The sequence below is a fragment of the Pangasianodon hypophthalmus genome, chromosome 1 (genome assembly GCF_027358585.1).
Source record: "Pangasianodon hypophthalmus isolate fPanHyp1 chromosome 1, fPanHyp1.pri, whole genome shotgun sequence".
Lineage (NCBI taxonomy): Eukaryota > Metazoa > Chordata > Actinopteri > Siluriformes > Pangasiidae > Pangasianodon > Pangasianodon hypophthalmus.
The window spans coordinates 31,358,172-31,378,256 of record NC_069710.1 but is presented as its reverse complement, the minus strand read 5'-3'; the positions used below and the strand labels follow the sequence as shown (position 1 = coordinate 31,378,256).

Genomic DNA, 20,085 nt, shown 5'->3' with positions numbered 1-20,085 from the left:
AGAACTGTCGGACGTGTGCACAGTGTGGTGCCCGAGCCCTGGGTCAGTGGACGTCTAGCAGTCTGTGTGACTGTTGCCAACAGCAACAGCACCCTGCACCCACGTGCCACGTTTGTGGGCGGGGCCAAGATTCAGACGCTCCCAAGGACACACTCATATGTAGCACCTGCAAAAGGTAAGGATTATGGGAAAAGGGAGGGTTTTTCAGCTGTGGTCAAGACATGTGATCATGTTTATAAAATCATTTTTTAAAAGAAAATTTTTTATTCCTGATTTCCTCAAGTTCATGCGTAATGAAGCCTTATAGCTGTCAGTTAAGCGCGTGTAAATCCTTACCCACTCACGTCAAACAGTTTGTTAAGGGATTTAGTGCCTCAGTCACATTTGCTGATGTGGTTTGTGTCTCTGTATGACACGCTGTTATCTAGAAACATGCGCAAATTAATGTCACGGAGCAAAAAAACACTCATACCTTCTCTGAAGCCACTGCAGTGTCAGGCTCAGCTAACAGTCCTCCAGACATTCACGCATTTTATATACCAGCTCCATAATTAAACATCAGAGTACACTGATATGAGTTATCACTCTAAAATACACCAAGTCTTCTTTTTCCCCAGTGACAGATGGGCTAATTGACAAGCCCCGCCCTCTTCCCCCATCTCGCATTAGTAATGATTTGCTGGTGTTCTCGTCTCGACTCGATTTTCCCGCTTGAAAGCTGCGCTGATGCGACGTCCCGTCCCCCCGACGTCTTTCTGTCACAGTAAACGGACAATGTTTTGAGTTTTTTAATGTGAAATAAAATCTCAGTGTATATTGTTCTAGCTAACATAAACAAGTTTATCGTTAACATAAGATAATTATATTCATCAGGGATGTGTCTGAAAAACTCGGGTCAAAAACTTTCACGTTTTGCTGAAAGTTTAAAAAAAAAAAAAAAAAAAAAAAAAGATTAAATAGGAATACAGCAAAGTGTTAAATTGAAAAGCAACAATTTTATTGATGTTAATTATAGAGAGATTAAAAATCCTGCGCTGGTTGCTCATGTAGAAACATTTCAGAAACATTAGACAAGCAGTTTGTAAAAGGAACTCTGTGAAAATGTACTGTGAAGTGTTTTTCTTCACTTATTTCTGCGTTTTCTGGGACTACTACTTATTCCTGTTCAGTGTTGGTCCAATGTAGGGGGCGTGGCCTCAAGTCTGAAGGCGGAGCTGTATGGTAGAAGGAATTATAAAATAAATGTGGTGCAGAGTTGATTTTAATACAAACATGTCATTTTTAATGAAACACTTTAAATGGTATTTACTGAGAGAGTGTAAACAATGTCTTTTGGAGGATGCTAAACTGGTAGCTATTAGCTTAGCCAAAGAAACAAACGCCAAGCACCAAATGTGTTTGGACTGATCGACTGCTTTAAAAATAATTTAATTAATTAATTGAGTGACTAAGTAAGTAAAGTTAGTAAAGTGACTAAAGTAAATTATGTTAAGTATATAAAGTAAATAATAAAGAAATTCAGTAAGTACAGTAATTAATTTAAGTAAGTAAAGTAACTAAATTGAAGTAGATGAAGAAAAATAAATACTTATATTTTATATTTATGTGTGTGTGTGTATATATACATATATATGTATATATATATATATATATATGTATATGTATATATATATATACACACACACATACACACATAAATATAATATATGTGTGTGTGTGTGTGTATATACACACACACACATACATATATATAATGTATTCCTCTGGTGTGGTTTAACAGTCACGTGTGCGCTCACACCAGGCTCTTTAGACGTGATGTGCGTGTAATTTGGTCAGTAATTGGATATTGATAATCAGGTTTGGACGCTGCAGGGGAGGGGCGATGTAATCAGATCATCGGGGGGTTGGCTTTAGGTCTGGGGTAGGGAAGGGAATCGCCATGACGACCTCTCACCCTGCCTCGTGCCTGAGTGAGTTAGGCACAGGCAGCTCTTCGCTCTTTATGATTGACACTGTGGGGTCAAAGGTGGTTGAATTTGCCCTAGAGGGGTATTTGGGTTTCACTGAAGTACAGTGGACACAGGGGGAGTGGGTGGGATTTCATCCTGAGTGATGGGAGCAGAAACAGCTGAATTATTTACTCTGTTAGCGATGTGTTGATTTTTAAATCGGTGTGTTTGTGGAGAATTCAGATCCTGATGTAGAGCAGTGTGCTGTGTGGCTGCTGGAATTAAGTGACTATTAATTTAATTCCAATTTAATAATTAAACTATTAAATTATTTCTAATGTTTACATATTCCAGGGCAAAACAAATACGTGTTCTGAAGTTGCTACTTCTGATCAAAAATAGAAGCAAATAGAATAAAATGTATTGCTTGATGTACAAAAAAAGGCTTTACATATACATATACTTTGATTCCACATTTTTAATTATATATCAATTTATTTTTCTATTAAAATCCAACAAATGAAATCCAAAAAAAAACTGCAGGTATTGTGATATATATTTATCTTTATATATTTTTTTCTGATTAATTCTAAATAATTGCAAAAGATTTGGATGGTTTAATATTAACATTTTGTACTGAATCTATAAATTTAATTCCTTTTTATTTATTTATTTATTTTTTATTTAATTAATTTTTTTCATGATATTAAAATTGTTTTGTTTAATTTTCAGTTTTAAGTCTTTTTTTTTTTGGTTGACATAAAACTTTTAATATTAGAATTAATATTTGTTGCGTTTTTTTGTTTTTAAGTAATTTATTTTTGTAGAAATGTGACCTCTAATATAATAATTTTTGTTTCCTTTACAGTTTCAAATTATTATTTTTGTAATTTTTTAAAATTAATTAATTTTTTTATAAAATAAAAGTGCAGTCAAGCTCATCGTTTTTAAAACTATTGTTTTGTGAGCAGTTTGGTTGTAAACCTTTATATCGGGACACATATTGTGAATCGCAGAAATGTCTTCATGTATCATGATATGCAATACGATAAAAAATATCATTTTACACTCATGAAAATATTTCTGGTGAGAATTTAAATTGAATTGCAGTCCAAACCTGCTCTAACTTCATTTACATTGCATTAGTACATTCCAACAGGCTGAATCTCTAATGTAGCTTTATTGAGTGCACTTTCTAATGCTCTTGTTCCCTATGTAGTGAGCACACAGAGTGAATAAAAGCTGTTTGGAATTTAATCTTGAATAGATTAGGGTGTGACAGGAATAAATAAATGTGTATAAATAAATGGGGGAAAATAAAAGTGTAATATTACCTCCTGATTTTCTTTTTATTAATATTTTAAATTAATTTAAATTAATATTTGAAAGCAAATTAAGAAGTTTAAACAGCTTGAACGATTATGGATTATGTGGTTAAAGGTGAAGCGATGAGAGTGTGAGCGTGTGTTTCATCGCCGCCCCGTTGATGATGTCACCTCATTGCTCCTCTTCAGAGTATTTACATCACAGCTATTTGCATTTTCGTTGTGGAAATCAGCTTACAATTTGCATGAGAGAGAGCAAGACAGCGAGACACAAATGGAACAGAGGGGAAGGGGAAGTGTGTGTGTGTGTGTGTGTGTGTGTGTGTGTGTGTGGAGGCCTGAGGCTTCCCTGCAGCAAGATGTGCAGGAGAGGTCCAGGTCCAGCTGTGAGCCATCCTTCAAATCTATACGCTTTAATAAACTTATCCCAAAGAGCTCTCACTCCAGGCTACAGGCTGTGTGTGTGTGTGTGTATGTGTGTGTGTATGTGTGTGTATGTGTGTGTGTGTATGTGTGTGTATGTGTGTGTGTGTGTGTGTATGTATATGTGTATGTGTGTGTATGTTACTCTCTCATTCCCTGTGTCTCATTCCCCTCCGTGTTCACCGGTGGCACTGGGACATGGTCGGTGGTCAGAGCTGATGTAGTGTTTGTTTTCTGTGTCCGTGTCTCTCAGGTGTGTACATGTGGAGTGTGTGAAGCAGGACGGCTCGGAGTCCGGCGTGCAGGTACAGGACGGATACACGTGCAGCGGGTGTAAGCAGGTGGACCGGGACACCCCCGAGCGCGCTCACATCCACGCGGTCCAGGACGCCGTGCTCGCAGATCCCGAGGCAGCGGAGGGTGAGTTTCAGTACAGTCACACACACGGCGGCCATGATTCTCGCTCAGGATCTGCTCCTGCTGAGGATTTCAGAAACCTCAGATTCCCGGCGCATTTAACTTTCCACGCAGGGAGAGCATGGAAAGTTAAATGGACAACTTCAGAAGATTAATTTCTAGTGCTCTTGGCTGAAATTAAAACTTTAATCACCAATTTTAACCAAAAAATTAAACCCACAAAGTTGTCTTCTAATGATTCCTTAAATATGAATACATTTTATAAACATTATCTTCAGCAACATTGAACAGATTATCAATGTTAGAAATCGAAAAAGTAAAAAAAAAAACAAAACAAAAAAAAAACCCAAAGTCTAAATACGCTTTTCCCTTCGTCGTGTCGTTACTGTGCTGTTGTGTGTGTTACTTTCTCTACAACCCTGAGGGAGACATGTCACTGTGACGTCAGTCGCTGCCGTTAGGGCTCTGTGATTTGATGAGGTATTATACTGATATAGTGATAAATTCATGCAGTACTCTTTTCTGAGATCGCGTGTCTTGTATTTTTATAATATTGCCTCCTTGTCTTTGTGGCGCGCAGTAACAGGTAATCTGTGTAATCACCTGACCCCTGTCATGGCTGCATGAATCTACAGTCTCAGCCAGAAAGAAATCAGCCCCAGCGTCACTTCTCACTCCTTCACACCATTGATTGATTGTTTCCTTGTTCCATCATTTATTTTTCTATTTTTCTTTTCTCTATATAACAAATAGAATATAATTTCACAGTTTTTATTAGCGCTTTTCATATGCTATTCATATTCTTCATGAATGTTATGATACTCGTGTGTGTATCCTGAAAATCCGAAAGTTTCATTTTTGGCATCCAAATCAGATTTTTTAAAAATATATATATATTTAAATTTTTTTTTTTGCGTGTCTTAAAGCGGGCTATTTTAGACTGTATTTTTTGTGGAACAGAGAGCAATAGCACCACCAGTGATGGTAAGAAAAGCACACAGAATGGTGTGAAGGGGTGAGAAGCGAGGCTGGGGCTGATTTCTTTCTAGCCCAGACTGTAGATTCCTGCAGCCAATCAGTGACAGTCGGGTCAGGTGATTACACAGAGTGACACACCCCCTGGATCTGATCTCTGTTTGGAGATTCAGAGGAAACACAGCATGAACCCAGTAGAGTATAGTGCACGTTATGCACGTGTAAGTGCGTGTGCAATAGTTTTTGCCCCTCGTCTTTCTTATTATGCCGTTGATGAGACCTCAGTATGTTATGAAACAATATCACAATACAGTTAAAGACTTAAATTTATACATTTATAATACAATTCAAGACCAAAGGCCTGTTTCATCCTAACACACCCCACCCCTCTGCCTTTTTACCAACCCCCCTCATCCCAGTATATTAAGTGATGCATAGGATGATGTTAAACATTACATAGATTCATGTTAAAAAATAAGAGGATTAAAAAAAAGAACAAAGACACAGAGATTGATTGAGAAGTTTATTATTTATTTATTTATTTATTTATTTAAAACACCACTAATAATTTCATTTCCATAATTTCAGGGATAAGCAATATGACAATAATATCACAATACTTAAAAACATTTTGCCGTACACAATACGTATCAAAGCTGTGCTACTGCATTTTAAAAAAAACTGTAAATAAATAAGATATATAATTAAATAATACCTTTATTTACTATCCTACAAAAATTGGACACGAAAAAAAAAACAAAATAAAAAATCTTTTATCAGATATTAACAATTTAACAAATGTTTTAACTTTATAATGTTATTTTAAAGATACAGTGCAAACGTAACACTAAACCAGTTCTAATGAGTTTCTAATTGTTATAAAAACAAAATGACGATATCTTAGAAAAGTGTATCACGACATAATACATCACGATATCGGTATTATATCGTATTACATCACCCAGCCCTGCTGTCGAGTTATCGATAGCGATTAGATTTTAGTCCTCACGTCTGATCAGCAGCCATCTGTGATGAAAATGTCAGTATTTTGCCGCATCGTTGTTTTTATTTGGTTAGAGAAGCACAGAGACGTCTGAAATCCTGAACAGCTCTGTTTAACAGCTCTAATTTAAAACCCGGGACTCCTCGAGAGACGAGTTTCAGCTGTATTTAATAAGTCAGGATTAAGAGATTTGAACTGTCTTTATGGATTTATTAGCCGAGGGCTGTGAGATGTTTCTGAACGAGCTGTTTAAGGTGCTGGGTGTTGCGGCGCTGATATTTAGCCCTGAGAGAGCGGTGTTAAGCGTTTCAGTAGGACAGACACGTAGTCGCACTCCAGTCTCCGGGATTGAGACTGACAGAGATGTAATGTGTTGGCCTCTCTGCTGTCACCGCTGTAATTACAGTGTCTTTGTCACTTCAGCTGTGTGTGTGTGTGTGTGTGTGTGTGTGTGTGTGTGTGTGTGTGTGTGTGTGGGCAGGTAGACTGAGAGAAAGCTGCTTTTTCACAGTTTTGTGCTCTGTATTGTGCGAATGCAGGAAACTCTGAGACTCGTTAGTAAAGATCACATGATCCTACAGACGAGTCATTTGTTTTTCCCAACTGTCTGTGAAATAGCGTTGCATGTGTGTTTTGAATACATCATAAATATTGTAGATTTGCATTTGATTTCCATGTGCATCACCTCATCACCAGTTCAGCTTCACACTGTCGCTTCTCTAGCATCCTCTGTCTGGGTGTGTGACTAGTGATTCGGGTCAATGCGTCGAATCAAAAGCCAACAAGTGAAATGATCATACATCGACTCTTGTTTTTTTAATAATAAAAAAAGGGACAGACAGCTGGTGTGTAAAAAAAAAAAAAAAAAAAAATCCATGATTTTAAACTGTGAGTAGCGTAACAGGCTAGTGAGGTGATCTGGCTGTAACTCACTGATAACTGATAGTTTTAAAGTAATTTTTCTCTAGGTCATTATCATGCAAAAATTAACACTGGGTCTACCTCATACTCTGCGCAGAGTTGGTCACATATTGATCGTTGTTCTTTCGGCTGCTCCCGTTAGGGGTCACCGCAGCAGATCATTGGTCTGCATGTTTGATTTGGCAGAGCTTTTACACTGGATGCCCTTCCTGATGCAACCCTCCCGCCCGGCACTGCAAGCCACGCGAGTGGCTGGGGTTGGTTCCCCTTAGTCGGGAATCGAACCCGGGCCGTGGCGGTGAGAGCGCTGTTTATTTTTAAACGCAGCCTTTTTCCTGGTACGAAGTTGAGCACATAACTTGTAAATCACACACAGTTGTCACGGTGATTAGTGTGTTATTTAACTAATAAAGCTACAACATTTCTTATTGGAAGTAATAAAAGTCCTGGACAAGCCACGCCCACGAGCAACATCAGTTAGCGTCGCTGCACACACACAAGCGACAGACTACGATTGACATGAGTGGCTTGTTATCAGCTAGACTTACCTAGCTAAATAAAACCATGAAATACAGAAATAAGCTGTTTTCTGTATTAAATACACCACTGACAAATATTTCCATGCTTCAGTGGTCATCAAAAAGAACGTCTTTATTTACATTTGTATATAAGGTTTTCCTCTTCCGTGCCAACACACTGTGTTTTATCGTTATTAGGTAAACAAAAAAGCGAAACGTTGGTCTAGACTTCATTTGTCTACAAAGTGATGTGCATTAGAGAGAGTGTGTGGAGGAGATTAAAGAGCTCTGTGTTTTAGCTCCATGCATTAACTTGTGCTGGACCCATGACGACCTTCCTCTCCTCGGATCCTGACCCCGTGAGCTGCGTCGTGGTGACACAGTAATGTGCTCGTTTGTCTTTATTTGAATAGCCTGCATTTGCATTCTGAGATTTTTTTCCTCTGGCTTTTGTTACTCCATTACCTCACTGGAGGTCTGAGTGGTGTGTGAATGTCCTGAGTCATGGTGCAACCTTTTGTTTCTTTCGGCTCTTGTAAATAAAAGCTAAAGCATGTTGTTCCTTTTGGAACAATTTTTTGTTTGTTGAGACGTGACAGTTTTATTTATATAAATCTTTTATTTCCAGCTATTGGAGGTAAAATGGTGAAATATTTCAGTCCTCATAAACCGATTAAAAACATGCATAATTGTTGCTATGGTTGGGAGTTCAGCATTTATGTCTCCAGTGTCAGCACTTTGTAACAGTCATCGGTGAAGCTGTAACTTTTCTGATATCTTCAGAACAGAGGAGTTTATGCTTTATAGATTTCTCGGTAACATGACAAGCTGTGTATTTTTGTCTTATTAACTTTTAGAGAGAAAAGAGGAGGGGAGAGAACAACTGTTTGTAGCTGCTGTAACGTAAGTGATGATAGGAACTTGTTTCATGGACATTCCAAAACATTATCTGTAACTCTAAAAGGATAAAAATGTCAGCGTGACATTCTTTAATAAAATTCTTCAGCAAATTGCTGGGGTATAAGAGGAATAAAACTCTTTGCTATGTGCAGGCGACTTCAGGGTGGCAACAGTAACTCTGCTTCATCACACCACACCATTGTTGATTATTTTCCTTTCTCAGCACAAGCCATTGTGGTATATTTCTTACTATCTGAATCCTAAATTGCTTCCCATCCAAAAATATGAGAAGTTAGAAGGTTCCTGCTAACTCATTCGAAATGAAAGAGATCTCTAGACCTCACAGAGGGTTCGAGAGAGAGAGAGAGAGAGAGAGAGAGAGAGAGAGAGAAAAGTCCTGCAGTACGGCTCCCTGTATTCCCATCACCAGCTGGTGACCTATCCTCGAGCCCCAGAACGCTAAAAGCGAATCCTATTTTCTTTTTTGCAGCCGTTATTACCGGGTCTAATGAAAACGCAGCCTTCCTCTGGGCCGACGGCAGTGAGATGAATTGTGGTGTGGATTCTCGGAGATTTCTTCCCCCCTGCAGTCTCTTATTCCCCGTGTGAATGCGTTTCTGTGTGTGGAGCGAGAGATGGTGGGTGGGTGTTGGCGTGTGTGGGCGCGGAGCCGTGAGGCGTCTTTGTGAGCCGGACGTGTTGGGCTTCAGCCAGCCGCCTGAGAAGGAAGCAGTGCACTCGTTTCCTCTCTTGTTGCTCTCTCCTCAGGCGCCCTAGAGAGGCAGAGGAGCCACTAATCAAGACTCAACCTCCCACTTGTGTTAGAAGAAGCCTCCCTTCTTAAGACCTCAGCGTAATCAATGTGTAGATAATGTCTGGGATGGTTGTGAGAAGATGAAACCAGCATAGCAGTAATGTCCTACACTTAGGAAAAGCACTTCAGGAAAGATATTGGACGTATTTAAGCTTCAAGGTTTCATCAGCGAGGTTGAGAAGGTCCCAGCTTCTGGTGATTAAACAGCCTTTTAATACAGTATGCACAAGCTCACATGCTCTCTATGGTTCTGTTTTATCCTTCATGTGTGGGTTCTCCAGTATGGGTTCTCCATTATGAGTGCGCCATTATAAATTCGCTGATATTAATGCGCCAGTACAAGTTATCCAGTACAAGTTCACCAGTACAAGTTCTCAAATATGAGATATCCAGTGTGAATTCTTCAGTACGAGTTCTCGATTATGCCATGAGTTCTCTGGCGCGAGTTCTCTGGCGCGAGTTCTCTGGCGCGAGTTCTCTGGTGCGAGTTCTCCGGTCCAGCAGGTGGCACTGTTAAAATTTCATGACGCTTTCTACACCTGCAGAACAAAGCAGCTCCTCAGAGTCATCCATCTTGGAATGAATGGTCTTTGGTCCGCCTCATTGCTAATGCCCAACCACAGGCTAGGTCACATTGCATGTTTGCCCACAGAGTTCACCCATGACTCTGCAGTGGAAGGAGTCTCCAGTGTCAGCACTTTGTAACAGTCAGAGATAAAGCCATTAAATTTTCTGACATCATCTGGACAGAGTAGTTTACACTTTGCTCTTTCTCAGTAGCATGACGAGAGGCTGGTGAGGGAGCGATGGTTTATAGCTGCTATAAAACAGAACAGGAACAGGAACGAACTTGTTTTGTTGATGTTCCACAATATTAAATATAACTATATATGGATAAAACCTCATGTCATTCTTTTAGAAATAAAACTGTAACCTCTGGCAAGCTGCTGTGGTAAAAGAGGAATAAAAAAGTTCCGGATGTCCTGTTAAAGGAAAATGATCAACTTGTGTGTGTTAACAGTAGCTCCACTTCATCACACTCAGTGTCACTGATTATTTTCCTATAACTACATGACTCAAAGTGTTTTATTCCTTTGTTATTCCATTACCAGGTAATTATCTGCTAGTGGAATATAACAGTTTCTAAACTGAAATGAGTAAAAATGTCTAGAAAGGCAGTTAATAGTCTTGTGTTTATTTCTCTTAATGAGAAATATTTGATGTTTATGTTTGCTGAGTTACAGTTTTTGCATTGGTGCCCACACACACACACACACACACACACACACTCCTCAGGAAAGCACATATTGATGGGTTTGGCTGTAAGTTGAAGCTGAAGCTCGGACTCATGTCTCTGCTGTGGTTATATGATACGTTGTGAGGAAATTCCCAGCGGTGTCGAGCTACACGCCAGGTCACCTGCACACGTCTGGATTCATCACTGCATCATCCTGACACAGCTGAAAAGAAGGACACGCATGATGGCGTGGTTCTCGCCTCAGTGGATTATGCTAATACGCCGTGTTGCTCTTGTGAGGTGAAAGTTCAAATCCCAGACCCAGGCCTGAGTAAAACCCTTAACCTCCCCCTGCTCAGCACGGCGTTCGCTTTATATTCTCCCTCTCCGGTGCTCTGTACTGAGTGAAAGTGTATAAAATATTAAACTTCTCACTATTTTCTGGGTTGAAACCAGATGTCTGAAAAAGGCTAGCATGGACAAGTTAGCAAGTTCCATACTACACTTAACATCAGGTTGCTAAAGAAATAAAATAAAGAAATAAAAAATTAAAGAAGCATTATTTTGTTAATTTCCTGTGACGGGTTGACTTGTTCCAAAGCCACTGCCTGTGAATATCATCAGCTCAAAATACAAAGTTCTATATAGTTATGTAAAGTAACCAATAAAACACACTGTCATGCTGTTATGGGAGAATAATTAATGACGATTTACTGTTACCATCCCAAAGTTGATTTATTTCCTGTAACAGCGCATCTCAAAGTGTTTTATTCCTCTTAAACCACAGCAAATGTGACTTTTTAAATTTATTAGGGAATGACATTACTTTTTATCTGTTTATTGATGCATTTAAATTTAATGTCTGCAAGACAAGTCCCTGCTTAAAAAAAAAAAAAAAAAAAAACGCAGGTCGTCGTATTAGCAAGAAACTGCAAAACATAAACTCCTCTGTCCTGAAGATGTTGGAAATCTTAGTTATCTCTGACTGCTATTTAACCATAAATGTTTTACCATCTCAACAAATACACGCAGATTTTAAGGTTGCATCTGTCGTACAAGTCCCCGTTCACGAGCTGTTACTATAGAAACGATAACGTATTAGAACGAGAGCATTAATATAAACGTGTGATGTGCAGCTGCATTACTGTCAGAGCTGCTGTTAGAGAAAACTAATCACCACCTTCTGACCAATCAGAAGCATTCCACAGCGCTGTGGTTTAAAAAGAGGAAGCCATTTTAACATCATAGTTTTGTTTTTAGAGCCATTTGAAACAGAGGTGCCAGTAATAGCTGTAAAAGTAGTGATGCGTCTGATGATTTTTTTTTTTTTTTCACATCTTAATGAAGACGAGCTGCGAGCTGATCTGCAGAGCGTGTAATGTGTGCTGAAGCCTCGTGCTGCTCGTTCGCTCAGTTTGCCACGGCTGTAGGGAAGGCTCGTCTCTGAGGCGTGCTCTGGGACCCGGAGGGAGCGAGGGAGCGAGGGAACGAGTGAGCGAGGCTTCACGGCTGATCTGATAAGCAGAGCTGTGTCACCATCACACCCTAACGTGAGCTAATGGCTGCTGGAAACACCTCGCCGTCTCTCTGTGGAGGAGAGCCGAGGTTTCCTGCAGGCACTGCGGCTCCTCACACCTGAAACTCATCAGCTCTCACGTTATTCTTCTCTGCTCCCTCTCTCACCACTCGTCATAGTCTAATATCATAATTCTATACACTCACACTGAAAATTATATTTTAGTTCATAGAATTCATTATTAGCCTGCATTCTTTCAGATTTATAAAGTTGTAATTCTGTCTTTCTCTCTCTCTGTCTCTCATGTTCTACCACTGTCTCTTTGTCCCTATCTGTCTCTTTCTTTCTGCCACTGTCTATCACCGTCTCTTTCTCTCTCTCTCTCTCTCATTGTTTCTCACTGTCTCACTTGCTGTCTCTCTTACTGTCTTGTTCTGTCCTTCTCTATCTCTCTTTCTGTCTCCTTTTCTGTCTGTCTCTTTCTCTCACTGTCTCTTTCTCTCCATCTCTCTCTCTCTGTCTCGTTATCTCTCTGGCTCTCTCATTGTCTCACTTGCTGCCTTTCTCAATGTCTTTAACACCTTGCCTTTAAACATTTAGCAGTTTTAAAATCCTGAGTGTGTAGCTTTCGTTCATGAGATTGTTGAAAACTTCCATATCTCTATCTGTCCAAGCATGTGTATGTGTATTAGATATATGTAGATGTAGTGCTGAAACATGTATGTCTCTCGCTCGCTCCCTCTCTCTCACTGTGTGTGTGTGTGTGTGTGTGTGTGTGTGTGTGTGTGTGTGTGTGTGTGTGTGTGAGGGAGAGATGTACAGTAAGCTGCGCTTCTTCCCCCTGGATTATAAATAGCAGTGTACAGTGTTGACAGGACTTTCATCACTGTGCACTGTAAAACACTGCGTTTTTCACCACGGTGTCATTGCCGTCTATCGCTCCAAATCACTGCTGCACAGCTCTCTCTCTCTCTCTCTCTCTCTCTCTCTAGTGTCTGTCTATTCTGCCTCTGCAGGTGCACACACACACACACACACACACGCTTTAACCACACAAACTCAAATAAACCCAGGCTGTTTTTCCTTAGTACTGTATCACTCTTTCTTTGAAGAGAATCTGGCAGTGACAACATGTCACAACTGCACTAGAATACACAATATGGCCACATGTTTATGTACGCTTGACCATCACGCCCATATGTGTTAGTTGTCATGCTGGAACAGGTTTGGGCCTATTAGTTTCAGCGAAGGGAAATTGTAATACTACAGCAAATAAAGACATTCTATACAATTGTGTGATTTAAACTTTGGAGAAGAACCACATATCAGTGTGATGGTCAGGGATCCACATACTTTTTTTTTTTTTTACTTCTTTCTTTCCTCGCCGCATCTTTTGGAGCCATGTCATGATAGAACTGTGATTAGTTACATTTTGCCATCACTAATACTCACCAACCAACTCACCTGGGGGGCAGTCGTGGCCTAATGGATAGAGAGTCAGACTTGCAACCTGAAGTTGAACCTGAAGGTTGTGGGTTCGAGTCTCAGGTCCAGCAGGGATTGTAGGTGGGGGGAGTGAATGACCAGCGCTCTCTCCCACCCTCAATACCACGACTGAGGTGAGACCCTTGAGCAAGGCACCGAACCCCCAACTGCTCCCCGGGTGTGTGTGTGTTCACTACTGTGTGTGTGCACTTGGATGGGTTAAATGCAGAGCACAAATTCTGAGTATGGGTCACCACACTTGGCCACAAGTCACTTCACTTCACTTCAACACTCACCAATACTCATAGCTTTCCTGTGAGTTTGGCGTCATCCTATTGGTGGCTTTTGGACAAGCATCATAGCTGCGCTCATTTTAAATAAAAAATTTCTCCCACTGGTCAAACTTTTTTTTTTTTTTTTCCTCCATTTTTTGTCTGCAGCAGCAAGGTCTGACCCGAAATCATACCACGTAAACCTGTATTAACACAGCACATTTTTATTACATCATTATTTTTGAATTTGTGAACTCTGTAAGGCCTGCTGTTGTGTCCATGACTCTTCGAACGAATCCTTACACCTTCTGCGATTCATTTTGTCACTGTGTGTAAGATTAATGCCAGAGATGGTGATGCCATGAAGTTTGTCATTTTGTCACCCTCATGATTATTTATGCTGCTTGTTAAAGAAACCCGCAGGAAATTCACTCACATATTACGTTTCAACACAGCGATGTTTATTGTAAAACACATGTTTATTAATGCTTAATCTGATTTTCTTAAAACCAACTCTGCCTGAAGGCTGTGTACATCGTCTATATTAAATGCCCCTTTTTGATTTATGAGCCGTATTTTCCTCTCTCTGTTCCCATTTCCTGGAAGCTCTGCTTTGGGTACGAGAGTTAAATTAAGAGCTAACAGCACAGCCAGTGTTTGTTTATGAACTTGGTTTTTCCCCAGCGGGCTTCGTATCAGCTCGGTCTAACAAGTATGGCACGGGCGAATATGTTGCCATGGTGATGCCTGCCTCGATGGGTTGCGCTGTTAGTGCTCGTCATGAAGCAGCGAGAGAGGGATGGCTGGAAGAATGAGCAGTAGAATTGAGTGACTCGGAGAGATGTGGGGTTTTTTGGTTACTATTCAAGTCCATTGTGATTGTGCTGATGTTTGAAGTTCATCGTTAATACACTTCGATATTTAATATCATACCAAACATCTCATAACTCCCATAAATCATACATCATTTATACAATAGCACTGTGTATTCTCAATTCTGATTGGTCAGAAAGAGTTGATTAGTTTTGTATAATGACAGATTTGATAGCACACAACCACACCAAATTGTTATAGTTGGCAAATTTGCTGTGGTATAAGAGGAAGAAAACACTTCAGGATGTGCATTTATAGGAAAATAATCAAATGTTGGTTGGTAACAGTAACTCCACTTCGTCACACCACTGCATTGTGGATTATTTTCCAATAACAGCATGACCCATTTGTTTTTATTCCTTGCTGAGTAATAATTGCATATTAAAACGCTTCTAGATGCTCTCAGTTTTATTAGCTACGATAAGGCAGCGCTCTTTACTGAAGAAGTGCAGAAATTGAGTTAAAAATATATCCATCTCATGTTTAGAGCTGAGTGCTGCTTACATGTGCTCTGCCAATTAAATTATCTTCTCATTGACCTGAAAATATTACATAACACACATTATTCAAATCCAAGCATTTTCTGGAACAAAGCCCAGCCACTTTGCCAACATTTTAAATGCAGAGTCATAAGGTTGGAATTTAATGATAGTAGTAGTGCCACAGGACTTCCTTATAAACAAATTTGTCACAACATGAGTAGCTGAAAAAAAACAGCCTTTTTAAAAATTTTATTCACAAGTATTTGTTCTAAGGTTTCAAGTGGTTTTTCAATGGATAAAATAATTGCATTTGTTTGGTGTTTTCCTTGCCATTGCAGGAGCTTTCATGGCTGTTGAAGAGGAAGTTTCAGTTTCACTGGAACCAGATAACGCTGTACTTCCTGTTCCTGAAGAACCAAAAGAGTCTCCATCAGGTGGGTGATTAGTTTTCTATTTGGTGACACACTTCTCTATTTTCCTGTTTCATTTCACTCCACTTCAGTGCTCAAGTCAGCTGTTGTTGGGTCCCGTGAGATCCCGGTCCTGATGCACACCTCTGTGATACAGATAAAAGCACCACAAAAGGTTCTGCCATCTTGGAATTGTGAAGATCACATGACAGTCATACACTGGTGCTTTTCAAAAACCTATGTTTTCTCCTATCCATGCTATATATGTGAAAATGGAGTTTTCAGATGTATCCACTTTGGAGAGTGGATTTGAACACATTCTGGTGTGGATGGAAAGGCAAAAAAGAAAAAAGTGTTTTCAAATTTCCCCTTGTTATTGTTAACTGGGCCCCAGTTTGTTTGTTTATTTATTTATTTTTTTATCAGATCTTCGTCATGACATTTGAGCTCTAACGACAAGCTCAACTAATCTGGCTAGCTCTATCTAATCAAGACTTTTTAACCTAAATATTAAAACTGTGTGAGTTGGATCAAAATTGGACATAGACTGTAGAGTGGTTCTTAGATTATCTTATAAAACATTAAACCTAGATCTCTAAAGAATCATTTGGCTAGTGCCTCTGGGTTTTTTCTGGGAGAGTAGATGTGTTCTACTGAGCTCTGTCTGTATCCATGACTGCAAAACTGAGTTAATGATGTCTTTGCTAAAAAGATATACAACTAAAGCCTTACTAAGTTTGCCTATCTGCCAGGACCCGTAATATACTGTGTGGAGCCCTATAACAAGAGTTTTTCCTTATCAGTAGAGTCCTTTTTCAGGAAGCTAAGACATGGAGCCATTGAGGAACTTTATTGTTTAAGACTGTAGATATCTGTAGATTTTACTGAACTCTGTTTATCTCAGACTCTGAAATGGATTGATGACACTTATTACATAATCTTAATAAAAAAATCAAATCTCAAATACTAAAGTATTCTCTGATTTGTATCTCAGGGCTCCATATACCAAAGTGTTTCTGGTAGAACCTCTTTAGAACTCTAATAACCATCTTAGTATGCTTGCTCAAGTTGTTGCCTCACTGGGACTTGGGAAAATATTTGTAGTACTGTATTCTTGATTATGTACAGATGTCTAATGTCTTAAATGCTAAATGCTTAAATTTATTAAAATTGAGTGAATTGAAATTCTGTACTCCTCTTGTTCTGTCCCTTTTACAGGTGTAGAGCCTGCTCAGGAGATCCAGGTGACTGTTACTTTGACTGAGGGCTCGTCTGCCTTAGCATCTCCACTTGCTTCCCAGTGTTGTGCTGCTGTGGTGGACCAAGATGATGAGGAGTCACGTAATGCTATCACACCAATGGAAACTGGGAAGGAGCAAGAGATCATGCCCAAACCTGAGCAAGCTGAGGTGGAACCAAATATGGTGGATGCTTCGAAAGTCCTGCTCACTTCACCTACCAAAGAATCCCACCCTGAGCCTTTCCCACCGGCCATGGGGGAGCTCATGGATTTGGATGCATCAGCTCCAGAGGAGTCAGTTGAGAAAAATGTTCAAGACTCGTCACTTTCGGGCTTAGTGGAGGATGTTGGAGAGGGACTAGAGAAGGAGCCAGGGCTGCAGAAGATGCCTCAACCAGAGGAGGCAAAGGAGGAAGAAGAGGAGGTGGCATCTGAGCCAGCTTTGCCTGAGGAGGTCAGCATTCCGCTGGGAACAGAGAGCAGTCCAACCCTGGAGATGGATACTACGCCTGGCAGCGAGCTCAGCTTCTCAGGCTTCAGCTCTCCTGCCACGGAAGACAAGGTACCAAGCCTTAAACGCTCTCCAGCATTTTCCCCAGACGGCTCGATCAAGCTTTGCCAGTCACCCTTCTCTGCGGAGGCCTCCCCCAGAGAGACACCCACACACGGCCACAATACACCCGGGTACAGCCCTGGTGTGCCCCCAGCTGCATTCTTCCCCCTCACCCCAAAGATCGGGATGGGAAAGCCAGCCATCTCCAAGAGGAAGTTTTCTCCAGGAAGGCCCAGAGCAAAGCAGGTAAGTGTGTGATGAAGCTGAGATCCTTAGTCTGCTTCATGTTTTTGATAGATCTTCTCTCTCTGATTCAGCTTTGCAGCTGTGTGGTAATTATTCCTTTGCACAGTCACAATGATTAGTACCAGTGTGGAGGGTATATTAATTAATGTCAAAAGGCTTTAGCTGTTCTTGTGTGCTTTCTTTCTCTCTCGCTCTGCTTTTCTCTCTCTCACTTTTGCTCTCCCTATTTTGCTCTCATTCTCGGTAGCACCCCACCCCCCAAGCACCCCGGCACTCCTCCCCTATCCTCACTCTGGAGTGCATAACTCTGAATAACCCCTCAGAGTAGGGGGATGGGAATTGGCACTGCTGCCAAGGGTTTGATGCTCAGGGAAAATAAAGGAGTCTTTTTGGAGGTGTATAATTTGGATCGCTGTTCACTGAGCTGGAAAGCACGACACAAACCCATTTCCACTCCGAGCTTGGGAACAGGGAGGATGCTGAGTGCTCTTCTTTTAGGACTGGCCAAGCCATCCGAAATTGAAAATTAAACTTGGCAACATGGGATCTCCGTGCTTGATTTCTCCCTAGCCTTGATTTCTCGAGAAACCATAGATTAGTGGTTGTTGTTTTCAGGTGTCTTGTTTGAAAACCTTGTTTGACTTGGAGAAAGGTTTTAATTTATTTGATCACCTCTTTTGTGGCTGTGTATATAGTCCTTGATGAGAATTGGCAGTATGGCGAATCTCTCCCTCCTTCCCCTCTGCTTTTCTCTGGAGGATGCTCCTTCCCAGTCTTGTGAAATTTAAAGGGTGGTCGCCTCTTGTGGGGTCCAACTGGGATTTCCTGTTTGGTGTGTGTGTGTTTGTGGTTACGTGCACTTCTCTGTGTTCTCATGCGAGTGTGTGCTTGTTGGGCTTTGGGGATGTGCGAGTGAGGAAGAGAGTGCCTCAACACGTTTTGTTGTGCAGATGAGATTCTCCCCCACTGACTTCCTTTGTAATGTCCAGAGAAGCCTGGAGTTTATTTTGGAGACTGTATTTTGTAGAGGTTTAGAGTGATCTTATTTTATTACATGTTGATTGGGTCATCTACCTTTATAAAGACCTTCATTATAGTAATTTCCAGATGCTTACAATTTATGTACCAGGCAGGGGTTGTTCTATGATCAGAAGCTCAGATATTACACTCGTACGAAAGTTGCACATTTATGAATTCCCTCATGTTCCCATACCTCAACAGTATAAATTCTGATAAGGGGGTTATGCTAGCTCATGGATCAAACTTCTGTGCTAATGACCAGAAGTTTGCAAGTTCAGATTCCAGGGCTAGGTTGCCGTTGGCCCATTGAGAATGACCTTTAACCCTCAGCTAATCCAGCGGCTGGTGTACCCTCAGTGTACAGCGGCTGACCCTGCTCTCTGACCTTAACTTCCTAACAAAGCTGTGATATGTCATAAGTAAAATTCTCTTGGCCTTTCGTTTATTTAGCTCCTTTAATGCTCTGCTAATATTTTATGTAATAGATGATACTGGTTATTGGTTATTCTCCATTTTTCTTCTTAGGTTGGTCAATTGCTAATTCCGATTCACTAGCTTGTCTTTCCCTATCACACAGCACCTACCAACTGGGGAAGGTGAATGCTAGCACATGGCATCCTCTTCTGTGTACATGAGCTTACAGATGCCAATATTTGGTTAGTGTCGCACTGATTGACGGGAGACATTAACACGATTCTTCCAATCCATAGCACACGACCAGTTTTGCTCTCTTAGACTCCTGGCCACAACAGGCCGTGGCAACCCTGACTTGTGATCCCCCAACAATAGCCTGAATGCTTTTCTTTTGCGCCACAAGGGAGCTCATTTTAATCTATTTCTTGACATAGCTTTGAAACAGATGTTGCCATAAACAAGATTTATTCTCGAGTTGTTAGTTTGAATTGTAATACAAATAAGAGCCAACATTTGTTTGGGTTATACTGATTTTCTACAGTCTTTAGGGAAAACAAATGCGTGTAACATGCAATACTTTGCAATACTACAAATTATGCTGCATTAAATAGGCCAAGTTATGAGATGTTGTATTTTGGCTATAAGTGAATCAAACTGTGTGTGGTAATCCGACTCAGATGGTCGAAATGCACACAGTGGTTCAAGCGGCAGGTAAAGGGATAAAGAAAACAAGTTTCAGACCCTCAGCTTATGGCAACCATGAACTCAAAGAGTGGGATATGGTGATAGTTTTTTCCTTACTTGCTAGTGAACAGGCAAATATAATAGCTGAGACGAGCATCAAAACCACAGCATAGATTCAGCAGGGTGGTTCTGCTGGCTAAATGTTTTATTGAGAGTTTCAGTGATTATGATAAATTGCTTTTCCTGTACAAGTACCCATGAAGCTCTTGACACTGATTTCACTTCTTCATGATTGCCATCACAAATTAATTGAATTTTTTTATGTAGTCGAATATTCAGCGTGATGAAATACTGCTGTTCAAAAGATAGAGTTAGGAATTGATACACACAGCATGAGTGTCTCCTGCA

The 20,085-nt window shown here is 40.4% G+C and overlaps 1 protein-coding gene across 8 annotated transcripts in view; it reads left to right on the top strand.

Moving 5' to 3' along the window:
• Positions 1–20,085, top strand: part of kmt2ca (lysine (K)-specific methyltransferase 2Ca) — a 161,217-nt gene that overhangs the window by 77,405 nt on the left and 63,727 nt on the right. For all 8 annotated transcript variants that reach the window (XM_034305542.2, XM_034305555.2, XM_034305559.2 and 5 more), the window contains exons 11-14: positions 3–175; positions 3,951–4,117; positions 15,449–15,544; positions 16,739–17,559. In XM_034305542.2, coding sequence (XP_034161433.2) covers positions 3–175; positions 3,951–4,117; positions 15,449–15,544; positions 16,739–17,559 — 1,257 coding nt within the window. The remainder of the gene's footprint in view (positions 1–2; positions 176–3,950; positions 4,118–15,448; positions 15,545–16,738; positions 17,560–20,085) is intronic.